This window comes from Phascolarctos cinereus, unplaced genomic scaffold (assembly GCF_003287225.1).
Source record: "Phascolarctos cinereus isolate Bilbo 61053 unplaced genomic scaffold, phaCin_HiC Scaffold_2;HRSCAF=192, whole genome shotgun sequence".
NCBI lineage: Eukaryota > Metazoa > Chordata > Mammalia > Diprotodontia > Phascolarctidae > Phascolarctos > Phascolarctos cinereus.
In genome coordinates this window covers 17,763,089-17,786,324 of record NW_027555625.1, presented here as the reverse complement: position 1 = coordinate 17,786,324, position 23,236 = coordinate 17,763,089, and the positions used below count along the sequence as shown (strand labels likewise).

The 23,236-nt window shown below is 48.7% G+C and overlaps 1 protein-coding gene across 1 annotated transcript in view; it reads right to left on the bottom strand.

The window, feature by feature from the left end:
- EBF2 (EBF transcription factor 2) overlaps nt 1–17,969 on the bottom strand; it is a 258,468-nt gene extending 240,499 nt beyond the window's left edge. Inside the window, exons 1-6 of the mRNA XM_078149237.1 lie at nt 17,393–17,969; nt 13,484–13,640; nt 12,201–12,264; nt 11,602–11,657; nt 11,031–11,104; nt 475–543 (exon numbers count right to left, since the gene is read on the bottom strand). Coding sequence (XP_078005363.1) covers nt 475–543; nt 11,031–11,104; nt 11,602–11,657; nt 12,201–12,264; nt 13,484–13,640; nt 17,393–17,523 — 551 coding nt within the window. The 5' untranslated portion in view covers nt 17,524–17,969. The remainder of the gene's footprint in view (nt 1–474; nt 544–11,030; nt 11,105–11,601; nt 11,658–12,200; nt 12,265–13,483; nt 13,641–17,392) is intronic.
- Nucleotides 17,970–23,236: the final 5,267 nt, after the last annotated feature.

The window sequence follows — 23,236 nt, the reverse complement described above, 5'->3', positions numbered from 1 at the left end:
TCCCCATTAGAACACGGCACAGAAAGCAGCCCTCACTCAGCTCCGAATCCCAAGAGAAAACAGACCAGATTCGATGGAGAATGGAGTCAGTTCCCTTCCCCTAAACCTCAAGATCAGTTTGGCCTGGCTCCTCTCTGAGCACAGCCACAACCCAACAGCTAACCCCTGAAAAGATAGCCCTTCTACAATGCTACTGGATCCAGTCCCTGTAAGTTGGGAGAGATGTCTGCCATTAACTCTCGACACGTATCACCAGCACTGAAATGAGCACGCAGGGAAGGGAAGCCAGGAGAACATTTGCAGGACTGCTTCCTCCAAGGACCGTCTAGCTGGGATGAAGGCAGCCACCTCCCACTTGTTCAGGCCCCATCAGGCCTCTCGGTACCTACCCAACGACAGTGTCAGGAGATAGAGAACCAACCTTGAACTTCACGAAGGGAGGGAAAAAATCCATTGCAGAAACACCTTTCCTACCTGTCAATGATGACCGGGTCTGAAGGCGTCTCATTGCGGTTCCCGCAGCTCTTCTTCTCACAGCACCGACTGCAGGGAATGAGGAGAAGGAAACAAAAACAGTTCAAATCCACACAATGCGGGAGCCCCTGGCCCTCCCCAGACCAATCCTCAAGCTGCCCTCCAACTCACCCCTAACCTAACTAAATCACAAACAGTCCCTGGGCCTCCAGGGCAGGGCCAAGAGGGATGGACCATGAGGCAAGAGCCCTGGGGTCTAGTCCTGACTCTAGCATGAACCTAAGTGACAGTGGGCAAGTCACTCACTCCCCTTTTCTGAATTTGTCTCTTCTGGTACTGAACTGGAGCCTCTAGCTCTGACATTCTCTGAATCTGGGACTTTATAAGGAGACTGTAAACTCCTAGAGAGTGAGGATGGTGTTATAATTCTGTATACCCCCACAGAGCCTCCTACAAAACTGGACACATAGTACATACTAGAAAGAAGGAAAGGAGGGAGAGATAGAGGAAGGGAGGGAGGGAGGAAGGGAGGGAAAGAGGAAGGAAGGGAGGGAGAAAGGGAGGGAAGGAAGGAAGGAAGGAAGGAAGGAAGGAAGGAAGGAAGGAAGGAAGGAAGGAAGGAAGGAAGGAAGGATCAATGCTAACAGAGGGTGCCAATGGCATGGATAATCCAAAACACTTTAGCTCTAGAATGCTTTATGTACATTTCCAGAGTGACAGACGGCCCCTTTCTAACTGGAGTTAGTTTAGGTTAATACAACAAACAAACAAAAAAAGCAATCTGTAGGAAGGGAGCCGGGGCCACCTTGACTGTGGCAGGGCATGGACAGAAACATGCTGGACGTCAGAGGAAGTTCATTTCCTCTTCAATTTAACAAACATTTTTATCAAGCGTCCACTCTGTACAAGACATCATTGGTGCAGGGTCAGACTTTGTTATGGTTAGTTCAAAAAGAAAATAACATAGAGCCGAAAGTATGAGTGTAAAGCCTTATTCACAAATGTAGGAAAGAACTCAGAGGTCCCTCAAGCCAGGGCAGACATTTGTTTTGTTCAAGTATTCCAGATGAGGAGAGAGTTTGGGGCCTAGAGATAGTATGAAAATGAGGAAAAACTGACTGAAGAACCTTCATAGATTCGTGCCAATTCTTCCCCTCCTTGAACGCTACATCCCAACCAAACCAGCCTGCTTGTTTTGCCCTGAACTGGGCATTCCGATTCCCACCTATAAGACTTGGCAAATGGCTATCTCCAGATCTCCATTCCAGAAATTCAGCACACCTCACCCTCTTAGAATCCTTAGCTTCTTTCAGGGCTCAGCTGCAGTAGCATCTGCTAACCTGCAGGGAGTTTCCTGACCCACTTAGCATCTTCTCCATCATCCTCAAAGTATCATACATCCACTCATACGTCTACAAGTCATACCTCTTAGCTCGGGGTGCTTGGAACACAGGAAGTGCTTAATTTTTTTTTCATTCATCCAATTCATCACCCAAGTAGAACTATAGTTTTTTTTGGGGGGGGTTTAGTTGTTTGGTATCTCTAATGCTTATTATGGTGCTTTCTACATAATAGGAATGCAATAAATATTTGTTGAATTAATAAATTAGATCAGATTGCATTGGACTGGACCTCAGGAGAGCAAAATATACCAGTTCAAGTAACACCTGGAAACTTTAGCCAAATAATCAAAGGAAACTAGATGTGGGAGATAAATTGGAGACCCAATTGCACGAGTATTTAGGAGAACCTCCTATGTTCCAGGTCCTGTAATAAGAGCTGTGGCTACGGAGACATACCCCACCATGCTGTCTGTCCCTTGCTTAAAGAAACTCCAGACTTCTCAAGCTGTCCTGGCTATTTTCAACCACACAGTGTACGTCCCACATTCACGCTGGCCCTGGTGTTTTTACCATATTGGGGAACTGCTCAGGTTTGGCCAGGGATATAATTCTAAAATGGTTGAAATAGAGAAAACTGTTGTCCATACTGGACAAGGGAAAAATTGGCACCATCGATTAGCCAGTGATTGTGAGAGGCCATGTAGGAAAAGGGATGGACATGAATCCAGAAGGCTTTGGGTGAAGTCCTTCCTGACCATGTGCAAGTGCCTTTACTTCTCAAGGCCAGAGCTTCCCCATTTGTAAAATAATAGCTTTGGACTGGATGGCACCTTAGCTCCTTCCAACTATGCATCTATGGTCCAGTTATTCTAAGCGTGATTGTATTTTACAGAGCAGGATAATGAGTCGCAGAGAGAGGTGCCTTGCTCCTGAGCAAACCAACCTCTTCCACTGTGCATATGGCAGTGGCAGCCCCACAGTCTAATCCCCAGGTGACACTGATTTTCAGTGCAATTCTCTATCATCTGTTTACATTCCACCCTGCCTCCCAACCCCCCAGTACTCCACTGACTACCTTGTAGATGTGAATCAAAAACAGATCTACTCCTCCATACCAGGATAGATAGATTTAATGAATGAGGAACCATAATTGTAAAGAGCCCTGCTTGTGAAATATACCAGAGAAAGTCAGGTCAACTCAGTTCAACAAATATGTATTGTCTATTCTGCATGTGCAGGAGACATCACGAGAAATAAGACAAGGCCCTGCCCCCCTGGGCTGAACAAACTGACAGATGCTCTGAACTTTCACTAAATGGGCTCTTGAGAACTTTCACCAAATCAGCTGAAAATAGAAAAGAAAACTCTTCTGAAAAGCCAAATTTAACCACTGGGATTTTTTATAAGATATTTTGCCTATTGCCTTTGAAATTATATCAGGTTTTATTTTTAAATTTTCAATCCAATCCAAGATTAACACTAATAAAAATTCTGGTCAGCTGTTGGTCTATCCATCTGTCTGTCTATCTGTCTGTCTCTCTCTGTGTCTCTCTCATTCTCTTATTTCTCCCATTACTGTAATATTGTTTACATCCTGATAATGTCTTGGCATTGCTCAAGAAGCCTCAGGACTCAAATCTTGCAGCTCTGAGGCCTTCATTCCCTAGGAACTCGGGACTATCCACCTGGATTATCTCAGCTGACATCATCAACATGTCAGCTGACCCCAGAGTGGGCATGACTGCTGAGCTAGCTGCATGGGATTTCAGAAAGAAAACACACACAGAGAGCAATGTCAAAATGGGCCCATCTGCTTAGCTTTATCAGGAGCAAGTCTGAGGAAGACGAGTGAGTTTGCAAAATTCCTCAGCTGAATTCGGTTGCCTTTCCATGGGGATTTCCTCAGGAGGAGAAGAAAAACAGATAAAAATGTAAGTCTGGTGCCAGAGCAGTATAATTGTGGGGGATTGACTTGGGAGAAGTGAATAAAATTCAAACATAAAAGGGTGGGGTCTTTGTACTAGGACCCTGCCAGATTTTCAATATAACAAACTGAATTTTTAAAACCATTTTAGTTTGGTCTTTGTATACCCAGAACCTCTCACAGTGCCTGGCACATAGTAAGTGAATAATGAATGTTTATTGAACTGATATTGAATTAAAGGCCAATCGTGAAAAGAAGTTCCCTGAACTCCTCAAGTGTCCTCGTGAAAGAATAGGATTACTTCTCTGAACCTCTGTTTCCTACTCTGTGAAATGGGAATTATAGTCTTTTGCTTTCCCTACCCCATCCTCATCTCATAGGGTTGTTGCCAGAGAAGGGATTTAGAAACCTTACAGCACTGGCTGAATATGAGTTGTTATTATTAATTTTTCAAAAGATAACAAAATGCCTCCTCCACCAGCTGGGCTTAATCCTGATTGGTTTTGAAAATAAAATCCAGGGGAGGGAGGTGGAGAAAAATTTAAAACTCAAAAGCTTATGGAAGTGATTGTTGATAATTCAAAATAGATTAATTAAAAATTTTTAAAAAAAGAAAAGAAAATCCAGGCCTATTCACCCCTGCCTCTGCAAATCCTTGGATACCTCCTATGTTAAGCCTTTCCTAATTCTGCCCCAGCTTCTGAGAGGCCCAGTGCATAGAGTATCAGGAAGACCTGAGTTCAAATCTGACCTCTTATTAGCTGTATGACCCTGGACAAGTCACTTAACTCTGCCTCAGTTTCCTCATCTGTAAAAATGAGCTGGAAGAGGAAATGACAAACCACTCCAATATCTTTGCCAACAAGTTCCAAATAGGGTCACAAAGGATCAGACTAGCTTGAACAACAACAATTCTTCCCCTCTACCCCATCTCCCACCAAGTATTAGTGTCTCTACCTCCCAAATTACATTATATATTCTCCTGTATGTACATATACCCCTCCCCCATATAATGTAAGTTCCTATAGGACAGGAATCATTTCTTTGTTGTTTTTATCTCCTATACCTGGAACATAATATTGGGGTTTGCAAGAATGTTAATAAATGCTTCTTGGTTGATTATGGCCCTTCAAGCAGAAGCGATAGATCACAGATTCAGTGCCAGAAGGGGAAGGGAATAAGCATTTAAGTGCCTACTATGTTCAAGGCACTTGACAAATATCTCCTTTGAGCCTCACAACATCCCAGGGTGGATAGATACTACCCTTATTCTTTATTTAAAGTTGAGGAAACTGTCAGACATGAAGTAATTTGCTGGGTGTCACATAGCTTGTAAGCACCTGAGGCTAGATTTGAACTCAGATCTTCCTGACTCCAGGCCATGGGTTCTAGATGCCCACCTGACCTCTTAGCAGTCATAGAATCACAGATCTAAAACTGGAAGAGAAAACAAAGCCCATTCAGCCCACTCTCCTCACTTTGCAGAGGAGAAAACAGAGGGCCAGGAAAGGCCCAAGGTCATACTGGTAGTAAATGGCAGAAAGGATTTGAATCCAGGCCCTCAAGCCTGGGGGGAGTGTTCTTTCCACCTCCAAACACAATCTGTGATTTTAGTCTCTGAGATCTGGGACCTCTGAGACCCAGATAATTCCCATGATCCTCCCCTTCACTGGATATGTAGGTAGAGGCTGAGGATGACCAGGTCTGAGCCCAAATTCAGCTTGGATCAGCTCCTTGGGATTGATTTTCTGACAGAGCTAGCTCAAAAGTATGAAATGCCAGAAAAGACTGAGAAACTAGTCCTTGGCCTGGTTAAGACAGTGTTTATATGTTTATGCCTAGCAAAGAGAAACCAGAGTATCTGCACTTTCCCCAGAAATAAAATGAAAGCGGTTTCCCCATTTGGCCTGGTGGTTTTGCTCATTCCCACAGTCCTCTATTCACCTCAGTATTGGGAGGACTTTCACTTTCAGGACCTCTTTCATCCTTTTCCCCATCTAAGAAGAGTTTTTGATGGACATATGGGAAGAGAGGGGAAGAAGTTGTAATCCAGTTGGAGAGATACCCAGGGGACTCTCATTCCGCTGAACCTGGCACAAACAGCTCTGAACTAGGGTTCCAGGAGACCTGGGTGCCCATCCCTACTATACCACCTTCTAGCTGCATTCCTGTGGGCAGGGGATTTCCCCTCTCTGAACATAGAAGATCATAAACAGAGTTGAAAGGAATCTTGTCTAGTCTATGGGTTCTGAAGCTGGGGGTTTGTGCATAGGCTTCAAGAGGCCAGTGAATGTGGATGGGGTGGGTGGGTGGGTGGGTAATTAAGTTTTAATTTTCACTAAATCTTTGAAATCCTACGTACTTTATTTTATATATCTAAAAACGCCATTCTGAAAAGGTATCAGTAGGCTTCCCAGGCTACCAAGGAGACCACGTATGCAATGGAATAAGCATTTAGGTAGCATCTATACCATGCCAGAGACTGGGCTAAGCACTTTGCAAACGTTATCTCACAACAATCTTCACAACAACACCGACCCCAGGCCCTACTTAGCCACCTAGCTGCCTCATGATTCCCCCCAAAATTGAAAAATCCCCCATCTAGTCTAAACTCCAGGCCTGGAGTCAGACTCATCTTCTTGAGCTCAAATCTAGCCTGACTTACTAGCTGTGTGACCTGGGGAAGTCACTTCACCCTGCTTGCCTCAGTTTCCTCATCTGTAAAATGAACTGAAGAAGGAAATGGCAAGCCACGCCAGTATCCTTGCCAAGGAAATGCCCAAAAGGGTCATGACGAGTCGGACATGACTGAAAACAACTGAACAACCACAAGGTCTTACACACTCCCTTTTCAGAGATGAGCAAACTTAGATCCAGAGAGAGCCAGTCATTTATTTATTAATTGATTGATTGTCCAAGGTCACATAGGTAGGAAGTGACAGAGGCAAAAGTTGAGTCAGAGCCAATAAATCAATCAACAAGCATTTAAATAGTACCTGTAGTGAGTCAGGTATGGTGGGAGGTGCTCCATCTATGAAATGAAAAGTCCCTGCCCTCAAAGAGCTTATAGTCAATCAAAGGAGATAATGTTTTTAATGTCCTATGTCATTATCTCTTCAGTATGTCTTTATTATATAAGTATATCAAATATTTGTGCATAGAAAATACGTAAAATAAATACAAAGAGCTGGAGGAGAGGGAATTAACAGCTGTTTGATCTGATCACCATCATCACTGTTAAACTCCAATTTGTGACCTCATCGACAGGACCACATTTCTATAGTACTTTAAGCTTTGCAAGGCACTTTCCTATTATTATTGCTGTTGCTGTCGCTGTTGTTACCACTGCTATGGGAGAGGAGGCAGTCCTACAAACAGGGTGTCCAGTCAGTCAAGCTTCTGTACAAGACCAACCAGTGCCCCTCAAAAAAAAAATTTTAAAACCTGCTTTTCAAATTCAACCCTCAACTTTCCAAAATCTGTCTCTAGTTTCAAACTCAAATAACCGCCCAGCATGGCGGTCTTTGTTTTGTTCTCTCCTCTTCAACTCCTCCCTGTGATTGCATAACAAAAGTGTCTAAATTCACACCATCTGGCCGATAAAGACACTGGCCCCACTGGCCGGCTGGCCCATCTGATTAGGCTCCTGTCTAGCCTGAGCCTTGTGGCGAAAAGTCACAGCTGTGGGGCTTTGGAGACCTCAATACAACTCTGTTATTAGCCAGCTGTAGGCCTCGAGACTACTTCTGTTCAAATTATAATATCTTTTAACCCTCTGAGCATTGAGGGCGCAGGGGCGACTGGCAGCAACAGAACAGAGGAGAGTTCTCCTGGCTAATAATTGGCAAAATGAGGAAGAGTTGGGGGGGGCAGTTGAGAAGAGTGGGGGTAAAGTGATTCCTGGGGAAATTATTTTTTCAAACTTTACTGCTCTCTCTCTTAAAGACCAATACATACATACATACACACATACATACATACATACATGTATACATACACACACACACATATACACACATACACATGCCCTCTTTTCCACTGGAGATTAGTCAGAATCCAGTCACCAAAAAATGTGGGGAGATCGGGGAGTGTATCCAGTTATGTCAAGGACTCAATGCAAATGGAACTAATTATGCTTTCTAACTACTAGGGAGCTGGGCCTTTGAATCTTCCCTTCTATGCTGTAGAGACTGAGGTATCTGTATTGCAAAAGCTGGAGACAGGGAGAACTTTCATCCCCCCTGGAGTCAAATTGCTCTAATAGGAAGAGGGGCTAAGAAAGAGACCTGCTTGGGATACAGCATAATAACAGTAGAATGAGTTACATTTCTAACACTTTTAGTGGCACAAAAAGCTTTCCCACATGGAGGCATTTGATTCTTCACCACAATCCTATGACCTAGGGGAATGTTAGCCTTATTTCATAGATGTATTTACTTTCCTTTATTTAGCCTTTTACATATTATATACCTGTCCACCCAACCACCCCTACCCCCACTAGAATGTAAGCTGCTTGACCGAAAAAAACTGTTCTAGAACTTAAAAAAAAAAAAGCATTTCATATCCCTAGTTCCTAGCATTGTTTTTTCACTGTTTTTTGAGGGGGGAAGGAGGGGGTTCTGCAGGTGAGTGGAAAGGTGCCAGACTACTAATTTTTTCGTGAGGGGGGCAGGGATCCCCAGCAGGAAAGCTCCCTCCAGGATGCTGATCGGGACCCTAACACAGTCTTCCAGAGCTGCCTGAGAATACTGAGAGAGTAAGGGACTTTAGCAGCGTCACACAGCTAGTGTGCTCATGACACTGGATTGGAACCCAGGGCTAAATGCTACTACATCCCCTCAGCCTAGCACATAGGAAGTAGTTGATAAATTCTAGTTCGGAGATTTGAGGGCACTTGATCAAAGTTACAGACAGCTAATAATAGGTGTGAGAACTGAGACAGGAAGGAACCCAAGTCCACTGAAGGGGAGAGAGAGAGAGAGAGAGAGAGAGAGAGAGAGAGAGAGAGAGAGAGAGAGAGAGAGAGAGAGAGAGAGAGAGAGAGAGATCTGCTTTACCCACAGCAAAGGGGGAGGGGGGGGGAACAATAGCCGAGCTCCTCCACTGTTCTCAAAACTGCCGAGAAGTTCCAGCGCATTAAATTTTTATATTCTGTTGCTAATGCAGACTAAACTAGAGGCTTTTAAAAATTGATGCCTGCCGCCTCTTATTTAAACAGCATAAAATAAGGAGGCTTGGATTGGGCTTTAAAAAAAAATACAAATACCACTGTCAGGCGGGCCTTGCAGCTGGGTGGGGTGGGTCTGGCTCATTTAAATTGCTAGGTGTAATTCGCCAGACAATGGGCAATTCCTTCTCTGGGAGGGTGTCTCCAAACAAAGACGTTTTAGGAGCGGCGGGACGGGAGGGAGTAAAGGGAGCCCAACCCTTGTCCTTTGATTAGCCACCCCGAGCCCCTGTACTCTGTCTCTTTAATCTAGGTGTCACACAGAAAGTACATCTCGGGATTATATTTTCTTCCTGGGTTAATCACTTCGGCAGAAGCCGGGCCGGCGGCAGCGGCAGGCTGTGGGGGCTCAGAGAAATGAACGCCCTGGAAGGGAGGTGGGGGCCGGCTTGGCTGTCTCCAGCTGGCAGCCAGCCCCAGGGCCGCACGGGAAAGGACCTGCCTCCGGTCCTCCGCGGAGGCCCGGTGGCTAAACTGCACTTTAGATTGGGCGAGTTTGTTTTGATAATATTTGGGCAGACCCGAAAAGCAAACACGACTGATTGTTATGGTTTCTCTCGGACCACGCTGGGGAAAGGGGTAGGGGCAGCCAGAGCTGCCTGCAAAGCAGCCAGAAATTAATCTAGGGATCTTTCCTTAAAGAGGAAGAAAAAAAAATCCTCAAGATTCGGGGGTGGGCGTGAGATAAGGCGGGAAGAGAGGTTGGCGTCTTTCTCCCAAGCTGGAGGAGGGAAATGATGCTTTCTCTTCAAGCGGGTGGAGTCATTAGAAACCAAAGAGACAAGTAACCGGGAAGAGATGTCTAAGACAGAATGCCTAGTCTGACCCCACCCCACCCCCCACCTCCGCAAAAAAAAAAAAAATCTCTTCAATATACTTTTTTTCTTCATTGTGAGACTTCTAAACCCGCCTTCCAGCCAAGGAAATAACTAACTGTCCCCCTTCTTGAACCCCCTAAAAATACTGGAAACGAGGAGATTTGATCCCATTAAACTGTTAAAGCGAAGGGGAGCCGGAGGTAGAGAAGAATAGCCCGCAATCTAGACAAGTGTTTTAGTCAGAAGCCAATGGTTAGTTTTCCCCGGCTGCAAATAAAGATTTCCCTAATCCTCCTTACCCCAGTAGAACCCAGGCCCGCAAGACCTTTCACTAGAAAAGGAACTGATCTGGGCTCGCTGGGCTGTAGGTCGGTAGCGCTGGCCAGGCGCAGGAGGACCTAGGCAATTTCCCTTCGAGGTGCAATCAAAGTTGATACATTATCGCGCGCGGAAATGAACTTAGAAACATACGGATGCCTCCCCCAAAGCCTGTTTTATCTGCCTGAGCTAAGTACACTTCACATGCAATCTGTCCCAACCCAAGGCGAGAGTTGACAGTAAGTGCAGAGATGGATTAAGAAGATCCCAGTCCATTTCACTGAGGCTAGACCCAGTCAGTACTCGACAAGTGTTAGAAGCCGGTAAACCCACGCTCATCCGCGCGGTGGCCTCCGCAGCAAGGGAGAAAACAGGCCAGCAGTCCTCATGCTTGTCGGGGATGCTACGGTTAGGGTGTCTCCTGTCCCTATCCTGGAAGACTTTCTAAAACTGCTCACCCCATCCAGTCTTTTTCCCCCTTGCCTGCGCGCCAATGTTTTCTCGTCTAGACCATGGAAACTGTCTAGCCCCACTCCGCCCGGTCCAGGTCATGTATTTGGGGAATTGGTTGTTTCTCCTTCGCTTTCCAAGATTCCCGGTGAGTCCTAGGAAATTTGTGGAGAAGGGTACTTTGTCTACTCTGGGAAAAAGGATACTCCCTCCGGAAAGGCGGCAGGAGTAAAGCCTGCTCACCGTCTCTTTGCCCCTTCCAGACCTCTGAACATCTGCCCTAGAAATGCACTCGTGGGGATGGGAAGGGAGAGGTAAGAGCCAGAGATAGAAGGGTCTCTTTGTCTCTGATCTTTCGGTCAGTTTGTCTTTCGCGCTCTTGGGCGCGAGGTGAGAGAAGGGTTTCCAAGTGTCTCCCTGTCTCTCCCTCTCTCCAGAAAGAATCATTCAGCCACCTCCTAGCAACTTCAGCTTACCTGCACATGACTTCGTGTGTGAGTAGAACTCGGCACATCTCTGGGTTCTTGTTCTGTCCCTCATAAGCTATGGGCTGCCAGGACAAGAGAATGGAGGAAGAGAAGAGGAAAGACGATTTAAAAAACAAACACAAAATAAATCTCTCAGAAATGGACAACTCAGTTGTTAGGAAAACTTGGCGGGAGAAGGTTAAAAAAAAAACCAGCCACCATTCTGCCAAATATTAATATATCGGGGGGGGGGGTTGCTGAATCCCCTTCCCCCAAATTGTTTCAAATATGTCCTTCCCTTTGAGATTGTCATCCTGGGCTAGTTGGTTAATTAGAAAGTGGGGTCCTCCCTACCCTCTTCTCTCTCTCCCTGGTACCTCTCAGACAAGAAACCCAAGACTTAGACTTTGCCGCTACTGAGTTTGGAGGAAGCCTAGAGGGCCAATGAGACTGGAAACGACAAGCGGCGGGAGGAAAATGACGGAAAGCCTCAGCAGTGAGAAGATAAAGAATGGGTGTAAGGGAGAGAAGGCAATGAAGGGAGAGAAAAAGAGGCCCGAAGCCGACCGGCTCAGCTCACCTGCTTCGTGACGGAGTCGATGAGCCGGACAAAGAGGTCTTGCTCGGTCCTGACCCCTAGGAAGGTGAGTACAGAAGGCAGAGAAGTCACTCACTGGGCCCCGCCACCGGAGAGAGCGAACTTCTCCCAGGCACCCCGACTCAGTGAAGAGATAACCCTCCACCTCTTCCAACAAAATAAATAGATAAGAGCTTTGATCTTGCACTTCAGAAAAAGAGGGTGTGAGGAACTCTGGTGGGTGGAGAACTAAAAGTTACTAACCTGTCCGCTCCCTCCCCCACACACACACACAAAAAGAGCGTGGTGCAGCCTCAGTTTTCTGCTTTTTCTCCTCGCGGCTGGACGCAGACCAACGCTGCGCACCTCTGAGAGCACAGGCTGGACTCCGTTTCCCCACTACATCAGCCTCCCTCCACAGCTTCCTCCCCAGGCTGCTCAGCTTCTGATGCCTCCTTAGTTCCGGCACTGGAAGTGGCCCGAGAGCACTTCCCCATCAGGACAGAGCTGCGAGTTCAAATCCCTTTCGTTTGAAAACCGCAATGTCCCCTCCCCTCTCCCCCATTTATCCCTTCCCTTTTCCGCACTGGAGAGGGCCTCACCGTTGCTATAGAGGAGCTGCAACTTGTAGTGGGTGCCATTATTGGTCTTCTCATTGCCTTGTTCCTAGAAAGAGAGGGGATTTAAAACCCAAAAATTGTCTTGCTGTCTGCGTGTACTTCCCCGTGTCCCACCATCCACAGGCGAGCTCGAACATTAACCTGCCTCGATCCCAGGATGTCAGAAAAGTTCCAAGCAGTTCTGCCGTGCGGACCCACCGTCGCCGCCCTTGCCGCCCGGCCCTCCCAAATTCATACATGTCCTCCGTTTGTGGAGCCTCCAAAGACAGGAGCGTTTGGAGACACAGCATCCTTCTCCAGAAACATACTTTGCTCTTTTTACTAAAAATATATGAGTATGCGTGCATGTGTACTTGTGACAGCCTCTGCCGTGTCTTCCGCCCAAGGTGAGGGACGTTAAAAAAGTAAGGCCCGGGAGGAATGGATCTCAAGAAAAAGACTGCGCTTTGGTCTGCCGTGGTCCCTCCAAGCCCCTTTGCTTGCACTCTTTCCCTCCCCTGGGCTCAAGCAAACCGAGTCCAAAGCGTCTACACCTGCTTCGAATTCCACGCCTGAGCCCAAGGGATGTGCTGAGCTATTTCTCACCCTATCCCCCAAATGCCCTAGGAAAGGTCAGAACCCCAGCAGAGACTGGGCTCCACGGATAAACGGGCGATTTCCTTTCCTTGCTCTGGACTCCCTGCAGAATTCTCTGTGAGCAAGGTGACCGACTACTTGGGCAGGGGCCCACTCAAAAAAAAAAAAGTGCAGCGTGGGGAGGGAAAATTCTTTTTCTTCTTCTATCTTTCTTTCTTTCTTTCTTTCTTTCTTTCTTTCTTTCTTTCTTTCTTTCTTTCTTTCTTTCTTTCTTTCTTTCTTTCTTTTTTTAAAAACCGGCCTTTATTTCTGGAAATTGCTTGAAAATGCAATTGACCGGAGCAGCTAATTAGGGGGAGTCAGGAAAGGTCCTTGATGAGGCCGAGGGTCAGCTCCACAACTGAGGGGTACATGTTCGGGGGCTAAAGCAGGAGAGGAAAGGGAAGGGAGGAGGCGACAGGACCGGGGGAAATAAGGGGTTCTTTCCTGGGTCCTGGACGCGGTTCCCCCATTTATCATACCGGGTGAGCCTAGCTGTCCAGGGCGGCGCAGTGGCAGATGGAAGGACTCTCTGCTACTTTGCAGAAGGGAGTTATTAAGTGCCGTGAATGCAAGTGGGGGGGGGAGAATCTCCGCTGGTGATGGACGGAAAAAAATTTGACCCAGCCCCCCCACACCCCCCATCTTACTTTGTCGTTCTCCACGAAGTCCACGAAGGCGGTCCTTTCGATCTCCACCGGCTGACCCTGCCGATCATAGAGGGCCAAGACGAAGTGGAAGAAATTGGATTTTCGCAAGTTGGAAGGAGGCTGTTTCTCAAAATGAGCCCGGGACAGGGCTACCCCGCTGAGGAAGAACAGAAGGGGGGGTGGGGAAAATGAGGGCCCCAGAAACGCTGCTGTTACACTTTAATCAAATACTTCTCTTCTGAGAAACCGAGGACACAGCCCTGCCTTCTGCAGAAGCCAGTTCCCTAAAGTCTCTCGAAGGCGCTGACGAGCCCCCACCCCATCCCCATTAAAAACTCGACCTTCTATAATAAAGCTCCGCACCTTGGTTATCTAAACTTAAAAGTTGGAACCTGACCGGCATTTTGCAGGAGGGGTTGCCCCAGGGTTCAATGGAAGGTACAAAAAGACTCCCAGTTTCACTGGAGAGCACCAAGTTCAACAGTCACTTAGATGAGGTCCGGGCCTGAGCCCCTTGGTGTTAGTTTTTGAACCGAACCAAATAGGCTGTAGATGTCCCTACCACGGCGCCTGGATCCCTGCTGCAAAGGACAATCCTTCCTGCCTGGTCTCTCTCTGCCCTTGCGGTCCGAGAGCACAGGACCCTGGCAAAGACCCCCCCCTTCTGTTTGCTTGCTTTTCTAAGCATCCCCCCATTTCCCGCCTTTCTCCGAGCCCCAATACCTGGGTTGGGTGGCCTGGGAAGGAGCAGAGAAAGGGATTGGTTCTGGGTGGGGTTAATAACCCTAATTATTAATATATTGTTGTTAGAAGCAACTTGTTTGCATATGAAGAGCCATCTCGTCATCCTAGTTTGGGGTTGAATTTTTCCCCCTCTTTCTCCTTTCTAGAGCTAGGAACCTTCTGTTTGCGTCTAACTAGCTCACTCCCCCCCCCCCGCCTTCCGGGGAAGTTTCCTAAACTGGAGAAAGAACCAAAACTGACTCCTGAAATAGCAGCCCTGGGAATAGACAGAGTCCAAGAACCAAGCTGGGACGGCCAAAAACGAGGTACCAGGTCCTATTTTCCCTAGGCCCAGCTAAAGGCCTCTTACCCACCCCCGGGCTTTTCTTCTCCAGGAAAGTCAGACTCATCTGGGGCCCTTATTTCGTCTAACTCTCCTTCAGTCCTGGAGTCCTTCTGCCCCAGGTGGAGCCCCGGGGAGGGAGAAGGGGGTGAGTGACTTTGAGGGAACAACCCCAGGGGTAGCAGGGCTGGAGAAGCCAAAGTTTTATTAAAAGATGAAAAGCTCTCCAGTGAGGACGAATATCTTCCCACCATCGCTGCCACCACTCCCTCCCCCGCCCCAACCCCGGGCAAGGAGACAGACTGATACTTGGGCATTTTCCCCCAAGGGAAAAAAATGAGGCCAAGGGGGGGGAGGATGGACGGACTGACGGACGGGCGCACGGATAGACGGATGGATGGATGGATGGATGGATGGATGGATGGATGGATGGATGGATGAGCTTGCACGCCTGTTCTTGCTGCCTGTGTGTACACAGTCAGGCCCCCAACAGCCCTGAGAAGTCGCCTGTTCAGCTTTCCCGAAGGCGGGGTTCAGTTCTAGTTTGGGAGACCCCAGGCCTCCCAGGCCTTGGGGGTTCGCTTAAACTGTGAAGCAGCGCTGGGCAAGGGTCCCCAAGAGCGCTCAGTACCTCACTGCCGAGACTGCAAGGCGCTTTCACTCTTAAGAAAACAGGTCAGGAGGGGCAGAGGTTGGAGAGAGAGAGACTCAGTTTCTCTACGATATCACTGTAGGAAAACTGGGATCCTCATTTTCTGCGGAGCGCCTATGAGCAATCCCGGCGGTATCTTCTCCGTGAAGTTTCATCTGCCCCCGCCCCAATTCTGGGGGGCCTATAGTTTCCTACGACAGGAATGAGCTTGGAGAGCTGTTTAGCTTGAGGGGGTGAAGAAGAGGGAGTTGTCCCCAAACCTCCCAGGAAAAGATGTAAGCGTCTCTTCCATCGAGCTGAGAAAAGCTGTTTCAGCTGGGCTGCTCCCCAGGCGGGCTGCGAAGAGAATCGTGCTGGCCTCCGAGACTCAGCTGGCTGGCCCTGAGAAATCACGTTGATTGGCCTGGGCCTCAGCTGACCTCCTATCTGGATCAGATCAGGAATTCGGTTAAGCAAGAGTGAGACTGGACTCCAGGCCCAGGGAGCAGGTTCGATCCAGCCGGGCACAGCGACCGTTCGGGCAGTTTCTCTAGGAAGAAAGGGGTTTGGATGTGGGCTATGAAAAGGGGAAGGGGGAAGCTTCGTCTTAGGTGGATTGCGCTGGACCTAGGGAAGCAGCGTCTTGGACCTCTGGAGCAGCGGTTGAAGGTGAGGAAGGGCAAGCAGCAACCCTCCCCCCCCCGCAAAAAAGGAGGGGAGAGCTAACAAGAAACCACCGCGAGTTCAAGGCAAAAGAAATCCAACAGGCGGCCTACGTTTTAAAAGGGCATTTAAGGGGACTGGGGACCCGAATATGGCATTTTCTGTCGCCTCAATGACAACTCCAGGGACCTCTGAAAACAAGAGGAAGAGAAGTTTGTAGATCTCGTTCACGAAGCAAACTGACTTTGGGTGTTAAGGCTTCTCTCTGTTCTCCTTTCCTCTGTTCTGTTCTTCCTTCTTTTCTTTCTCCTCTACTTTCTTCCTTCAAGTCCTTTTTTTCCTCCTTTATTGTTCTTCCTTCTCTATTTTCTTTGTGCCTTTTTCTCTTTTTTCTTTCACCTTTTTCTTTTCCTCCATTCTTTTCCTTCTTTCCTCTTCTTTTTTCTGACTTTCCATTCTTTTTTTCCAACTTTTCCTTCTGCCTAGTTCTCTCTTCCTTCATTTTCCCCTTGTTCTTCTCTTCTGTCCCTGCATTTTCCTCTTCTTTTTCCCTTTCTTTCTTCCTTTCCTTTTCTTGGGTCTTTATTTTCCTTCCTTCCCTTCCCTTCCCTTTCTTCCTTCCCCCTCCTTTCCTTCTCTTCCCTTCCCTTTCTTTCTTTCCTTTCCCTTTCCTTCTCTTTCCTTCCCGTGATTTTCCAGACTCCTGCGGCTCGGCTCCCCGCAGTTTCTCGGGGCTGACTCGCTGGCTCTCTCCCTGAGCGGAGCCGCCTCTCCCAGCTGGACATTCCGCCGCCAGCCCTGCAGCCAGGCTGGGCTGGGGGATGGGGGCGATCGGCCCAAATGCCGGGGGGGGGGCGCACTCCCGAGTTTAGGGCTAAACCTCTCCTTTCTTGTCCTCTCAGGTGGTGGCGCCGGGTGACAGCTGCTCGCTAACTGGGGTCTCCCTCGCTGCCTCCGCCTCGGGCACATCCTCGGGCTCAGGGAACAGTGACAGCTGAGCTCGCGAGCCTCGGGGACTCGGACCTCGAGACGGGGGTTCTGGAGGCGCTGGTCTGGGAGAGCCGGGTTGGGCTTTGAAACACGGATGAGCTTCTTGTTTAGGAGTTCGTGAGGAGGGGCAGCGAGGATGACAAAATTACCGTGGCAACTCGGAGCCTCGGTTCCCTTATTTTCAAATGACAGAGAGCCCTTTGACAGAGAGAAAGTAGGAATGGAGAGGTCTCTAGATAAAGCTACAGCGTTCAGAGAAGAAGGTGACAGATGGGGAGAGCAGAAACATGAGGGCGGAGAGAGATGAGAGGGATAGAGAGATGAGAGAAAATGAGAATGACAGAGAATAGAGACGGAGACTGAGAGAAGGAAAACAAGAGGGAAAGAGGAGAGAAGAAAAGAAGAAAAAAGAGCGAAGAGATGAGAAAGTGAATGATAAAAGAAGGAAAAGACAGATGAGAGAGAATAGGTGAAAATGTGAAAGAAGCGAGAAGAAAAGAGGGAAGAAGAGGAAGAGAAGGAAATGGGGGGGCGAAAGAATGGGTATTAATTTTTTTACCTTTGTGCCGCAACGTTTGCATCCACCACTCCGACGTTTCGAACCCAGGACCGGACCGAATCCATCTCCGAGCCTAGGGCTTTCTCTTTCAGAGCTGGTCCTCTTCCTAACGTATCTTGAATTCCAAACATTTAAAAAGTCTGATCCAGTAGAACAGATGACTCTAAAAAGAATTTTTTTCTTGTTTCTGTGTGTGTTTTTTTAAAGGACAATATCCACCAAGCCCCAAGTAGTCACGAGATTCACACAGCCAAGTGTTCGTTCCCCCCCCCACAAAAAACAGAAGTCTTCGAAAGAGACGAAGAGCCAAAGTTTGTCTGTCCGTCTACGTCTCTCTGGAGAAGCTCGGGGTTCTGCTTGCAGCCGCTGCTCGGCGATGTAGGCCTCCGTCAAAGTTTGGCTTGCTTTGCCCTCCCCTCCCCTCCCTCGGTAAGTTCTCTCCTGCCGCCGGCGTTCACCTCCGCTTGCCTATAACATCCTTCTCGCCGCAGCCCGGCCTGCATCCAGAGAGCGTTCGCTGGCCAGGAGCATCACCTGTTTTCTGGGAGAAGCAGGAGGAGATGGACTGCTGCCTAATCTCGCCCCCTTCCTCCCTCCCAGCCCCCCTCCCCTTTCCTCCCCACCACTCCAACTCCGAGCCCAAAAAAAATAAAAGGTGGGGTGGGTGGGGGAGAAAATCCCAGGATGAATTGTCAGAGCCAAGGGAAGAAATGGATCTAGTGAGAAGCTGGCTGCTCTGAGAGAGGGGGAGCCGGGAGACAGCGGCTCCGAGGCCCCATGAATGGGTTACTGCAAGCAGAAGGACACACCAAGGAGGCGGAGCCGCCTTCCCGATAAGGAGCGCTCATTTGCATAAGCGCGCCGGATTGGAGGGAGGCGGGCAAGCTAGAGGCGCCCTCCAGCCACTGCCCAGCTCCCGGCTCCACGTCGAGTCCCGGAGGTGAGAGCGGGCGGAGAGCAGCCCTGGGCGCGCGGCAGCCTAGCCCAGCCTAGCTGGGTCCGCCCGCCCGCCTGCATCTACCTACCTCTCCTTCTCCGCGCTACACAGGGCTAAAGGAGAAGTTTTCCCTTCAACAAGCCGCGCTTGGCAGTCTCGGGAGCACGTGAGCCGAGCGTTCCGCTGCGTGCCCAGGGTATCTACTGCCTGTTCGGTACGCGCGTATGTCGCGCAGCTCAGTCTTATGATACAGACACACGCTGGAGGCATACTCAAACACTGCCTATGTATGTGTGAATGCATACATATTTGTAAAGAAAGTGAGAGTGTGGGCCCACACGCTCTGGGATGTGTGTGTAAACTTTCCCGGCAGTAGCACTGATCGCTAACAGCGTTCCCGCCGGCTCCTCGAGAGATGCTGGGACTAGAGGATTTTGTCAAGGAGAGTTTTGGTGGGTGGTTTGGAAGTTGTTTTGAAAATATTTACGGTTGGGGGCGGTGGCGGAAGGAATGGAAGAAATGAAAGAAGGAGAGAAAGCCCGAGCGCTTAGAAGGGAGAGAGAGACAAGGAAAGATTCATAGAGACACAGTCAAGTGGTGTTTGTTAAAAGTCTTCTATGTGCCAAGTACCGTGGGGTACAAAGGCAAAAGCCAGACTCTACTCTGAAGGAGCTCCCAGTCTAATACGGAAGACAACAGACACCCATGGAGCTGACATAGAAAGACTGACTCAGAAACAGCGACATAAAAGAGACAGTGTGATAGGAGGGACGAGAGTTATAAAAGAGGAGAAAGAAGAAAGAGTGGAAAGGAGAGGAAGGGAGAGGGGGAGAAAAGAGAAAAGCTGAGAGACACGGGAAAGGAAAAAGGAGAGATGAAAGGAAGAGAAAAAGTAAAACAGATTAAGATAGAAGCGTGTAGGAGAAAAGAGAAGAGAAAGAGAAAGAAAAGGAAGGAGGAAAGAAGGTAAGATAGAGAAGAAAAGAAAGCGAGAGGAGAGGAAACTTAGTTTAAATGTTGTCTTCTTAGATGTAAGTAGAGAAAGTGAAAAAACCCAGAAGTTCGTCGGAAAATCCGAGGAAAAGCTTAGAGTACTGGGGCATGCAGTTGCGTTAGCCAGGGTAAGAGACAAGTGACTGTGGCGTGCTATGTGCGAGGGAGACCCGAGCATCTTCGACACATGCCCAGAACCACACAATTGACAAACGAATTTACTATAGCCTATGGAAGAGAGGGCAGTTGAGGGCCAAGTGGGAAGAAGAGTGGGGAGGGGGGAGGCTCAGGACACATAGTTCTCGGGGAGGAAGAGAAGACGACCGGCCACTCGGCCCACATTCTGCGCCGACTCCCCCCGAGGGAAAGGGCTGGTTAGAAGCAAAGCTGGAGCGCAGCCGGGCGGTCACTAGCTGAAACCCCAGCCGCTAGCGCGGACCGGAGGGCGGCTTCCTAGGTGCCCATTAAAAACCACACCGGCTGGGTGTTATTTTCCTTCCCTCTCTTTTTGTATTCTGATCTGGGGATGAATCTGCTTGCTGCTGCTGCTGCTGCTGCTGCTGCTGCTGCTGCTGCTGCTGCTGCTGCTGCTGCTGAAATCTCTAACACCAACGAGAAAACAGATTTGAAGACAATGAATGCAAATCTGGACTCCGGGGCCATCTGCCATAGGAGACAATCAGCTGGTTCGCAGTTAAAGCGACAGCGTCTACATTTCCGAGCCTCATTAAGGGGGAGAACCTTGCCTAAAGCCTAAAAGCTTTCCTAAAGCAGGGACCCTGTTAAAAATCGAAGAAGGGGCAAGGGGAGATACAGAAACAACAGAGACAGAGAAACAGAAGCAGAGAGATCAGGAAAGAGGAAGAGAAAAAAAGAGAAGAGAGAAACAAAAGAAAGAGAAGAGAGGAAAAAATAGGAAAAGAGAGGAGAGGAGAGGAACGGGAGAAAGAGACGAGAGAGAGGAGAGATAGAGAGACCTACAGAGACAGACAGACAGACAGACTCAAATACGAGAATGAATGAATCAACTTAGAACGTCGAGGATCCACCAGTCACAGCTGAACATTAGCCAGCGCACTTTGGGTTATTCCCCGCTAGAGGACAGACACATGGTTTCTAAAGGTCATTTGAACAGGCAGAAGTGAACCTGACCTCAGTTTCAGAAAATGCTCTTCTCTCTCTTTAGAAAGGTGCTAAGTCGTTTTTACTTAATTGAAATTCGATCCAGTCATGGGCAAGGGATCTGGTGCATTTAAAAGGGATTATTTGAGAGAAAGAGTTATCATCTCCCCTTGGCTTTTCGATCTACATTCGGGGGTAGCTGTCAATTTTCTGAAGACTATCCAGCGCAGGACAGTGGTGGTGGAGGTAGTTTCGTTTGATAAAGTAAGAGGGGGCCACTGATGGGGCCTGGGTAGTCACTGTCATCTCTAGGTAACGTCTGGGAGCAGAAGTGTGGAAGGGAAGGGGAAACTAGAACAATGTTACAGATGGTAACAATGTTGCAGATTGTAACAATATTACCAAGAATAACACTATCGGTGGTTACAACAATGTTGCAGTATTTGGAGAGAGAGAGAGACAGAGAGAGAGACACAGAGACAGACACAGAGAGAGAGAGAGAGAGAGAGAGAGAGAGAGAGAGAGAGAGAGAGAGAGAGAGAGAGAAGAGGGGGGGGGGGGGGAGAGAGAACTCATTACGTTATTGCACTTTAGGACACATCAGTTAGAACTTTTAGAAACTAGAACAATTGAACCATCTTCCTCCCGTCGCCTTCTTCCCTCCTACTTTATCCCTGATGTTAAAAAAATGAAATAAAATAAAAATAAAAAACCGACTGGTTTTTCCCTTACTCTCCTCCCAGTACTTTGCCTCCATTCTCACTCAGTTATATATCTCCAGTCTACGACTGAATAAAGGACAAATCTTTGAGAAGTCCTTTCTACGACCAGCTGTTTATAAAGAAAGTGACCGAGTAGTTGGCTTCTCCCCCCCCCCCGCGTTTTCGCTTTGTGGGGGTTTGGGGTGGGGAATAAGATCGTGGATCCCTATAGATGCTCAGTCAACAGGTCTAATAGTTTGAAGGTCTTGGGGACATTTCCGAAGCTTGTCCTTGGCTTGGGGAGGAAGAAGGCATTTTTTGAGGACAACAGAGATCGTGGGCAGAGAATTCGAAGAAGAATCTAGCTATTAGGGGATTTCGGGTGGGGTCAAAGGGCAGAACCTTGAGGTCAGGAGACACTTTCTCTCCACACCCGCGACAGCTGCCACCCAAATTTCTCACTTTGGGAAGCAAATGAATTGCCCCCTTGCTCCAGCCAGCCTCCTCCCCCTCCCCTAACCCAGGCGGCTGTAACCTCCATCCTCCTCCCTCCCTCGTCCATTCCCAAAGCCAAGTTAACAGGCCACCCGGGGACTTGAGTAGGAGAAGAGCGAGGGAGGGGAAAGGATTTTTGGAGAAGCAGCCCAAAAACTTTGCCATTCAGATATCCGCTCCCCTTCTCAAGGAGCACACTGATCGCCCTGGCTGGGCAGTGGGTCGGTGATCACCCTTCAGGGTGCCCGTTACTGCCTCTCTAGTTGGACTGGGGGTTCGGAAAGAAATGCCCTCAGAGAATGTCAAGGCTCTTTCTGGGCGGGACCGGAGGCGATAAGTAGATCAGACTGTAAAACTCCTCAAGGGAAGGAACAGTTTAGCGTGTGCTTTTTTTAATCCCCAGAGCCTAGCACAGTGCCTGGCACACAGTAGGCTCTCGAGAGATACAGGTTGAGTTAGTGAGTAAAACTCCACGGTCCAGGGGATAAGCACCGTAGATGAGGAGAGGTAAATGGTATCTCTCCTCCTAACCCCAAGCCCCTGTGGCTCCCCCCTCCTCCACCTAACAATTCTTTCTCCAAGCAGAAGGCACCAACCCAGCCCAAGTTTGCTGTAGAGTAGGCTCGCGGCTCCCGGGGAGCCCAGAAGTAGCTACCGCCAAGGCCATAGTCATGGCCCAGCCGCAGACACAGGTCCCGCGGGTTTGAGGGTTTACGGCTCCGCTTGAGTCGGGAAGCCGGCTGCGGGCGCCTGGTTTTTGTTCCCTCCCGCTAGCTTTTCGCCTCCTAGGTCGTAGCGCGAATTCGTTCCCTCTCTCTGCAGAATGCAAAGAGGGGGGAAAAAATCCCCAAATGTAAAAAGACGTTTTAAGCACAAACTACGTCGTCTTAGGCAGCGCGAAAAGGCGTCAAATTTCTGTTCTTTGGCTTATTTTTTTTCTCCTCCGTTTGCTCCTTTTTGGGGATACTAGGTCTTCCTCTCCACATTCCCCCCTTCACCTGGCGGGATTATTATTGCTTTTTCTCGCCTTACAAAACCCAGAAGTTCCCCTTCTCCCCTGACCTACCAACTCTGGGACGAAAGGGTTCGCTTGGCGCCCTAGCGGCCAGATGTGTTTAGAGTTCACTCCCCTGGGCCCACTTGAGGGTCCAGCAGTCTACGCAGGTGTGGGGCCTTTCCTTCGCTTCACACACACACACACACACACACACACACACACACACACACACACACACACACACACACACACACACACCCCATGTGCCCGATTCAAGTGGAGGGAAGTGAGGGACCGAGAAGGAGCCAGCTTGGGAGAAGGGGATTTCCCTGCCAATGCCGAGCCTTTAGGGGAAATCCTCCCCACCCCCAACTCTGTTGGCTAGAATGTTCCAGATGGTCTCCTCAACTTGCCCCTTCCTTGGGCCTGGAAGGAGAGGTAGCCCCAGAGCTCCTCTCCTTTCCTGATTCCCCCCTCCCCAACGTTTCCCCTCTTCCCGAGTAAAATGTGTCCCGTGGGCACCTCATTACTTCATACACTTTCCATTTTCGCCTTCCCAGTCTCCAAATTTTCCACGTTGCCATCTCTTTTCGGTATAG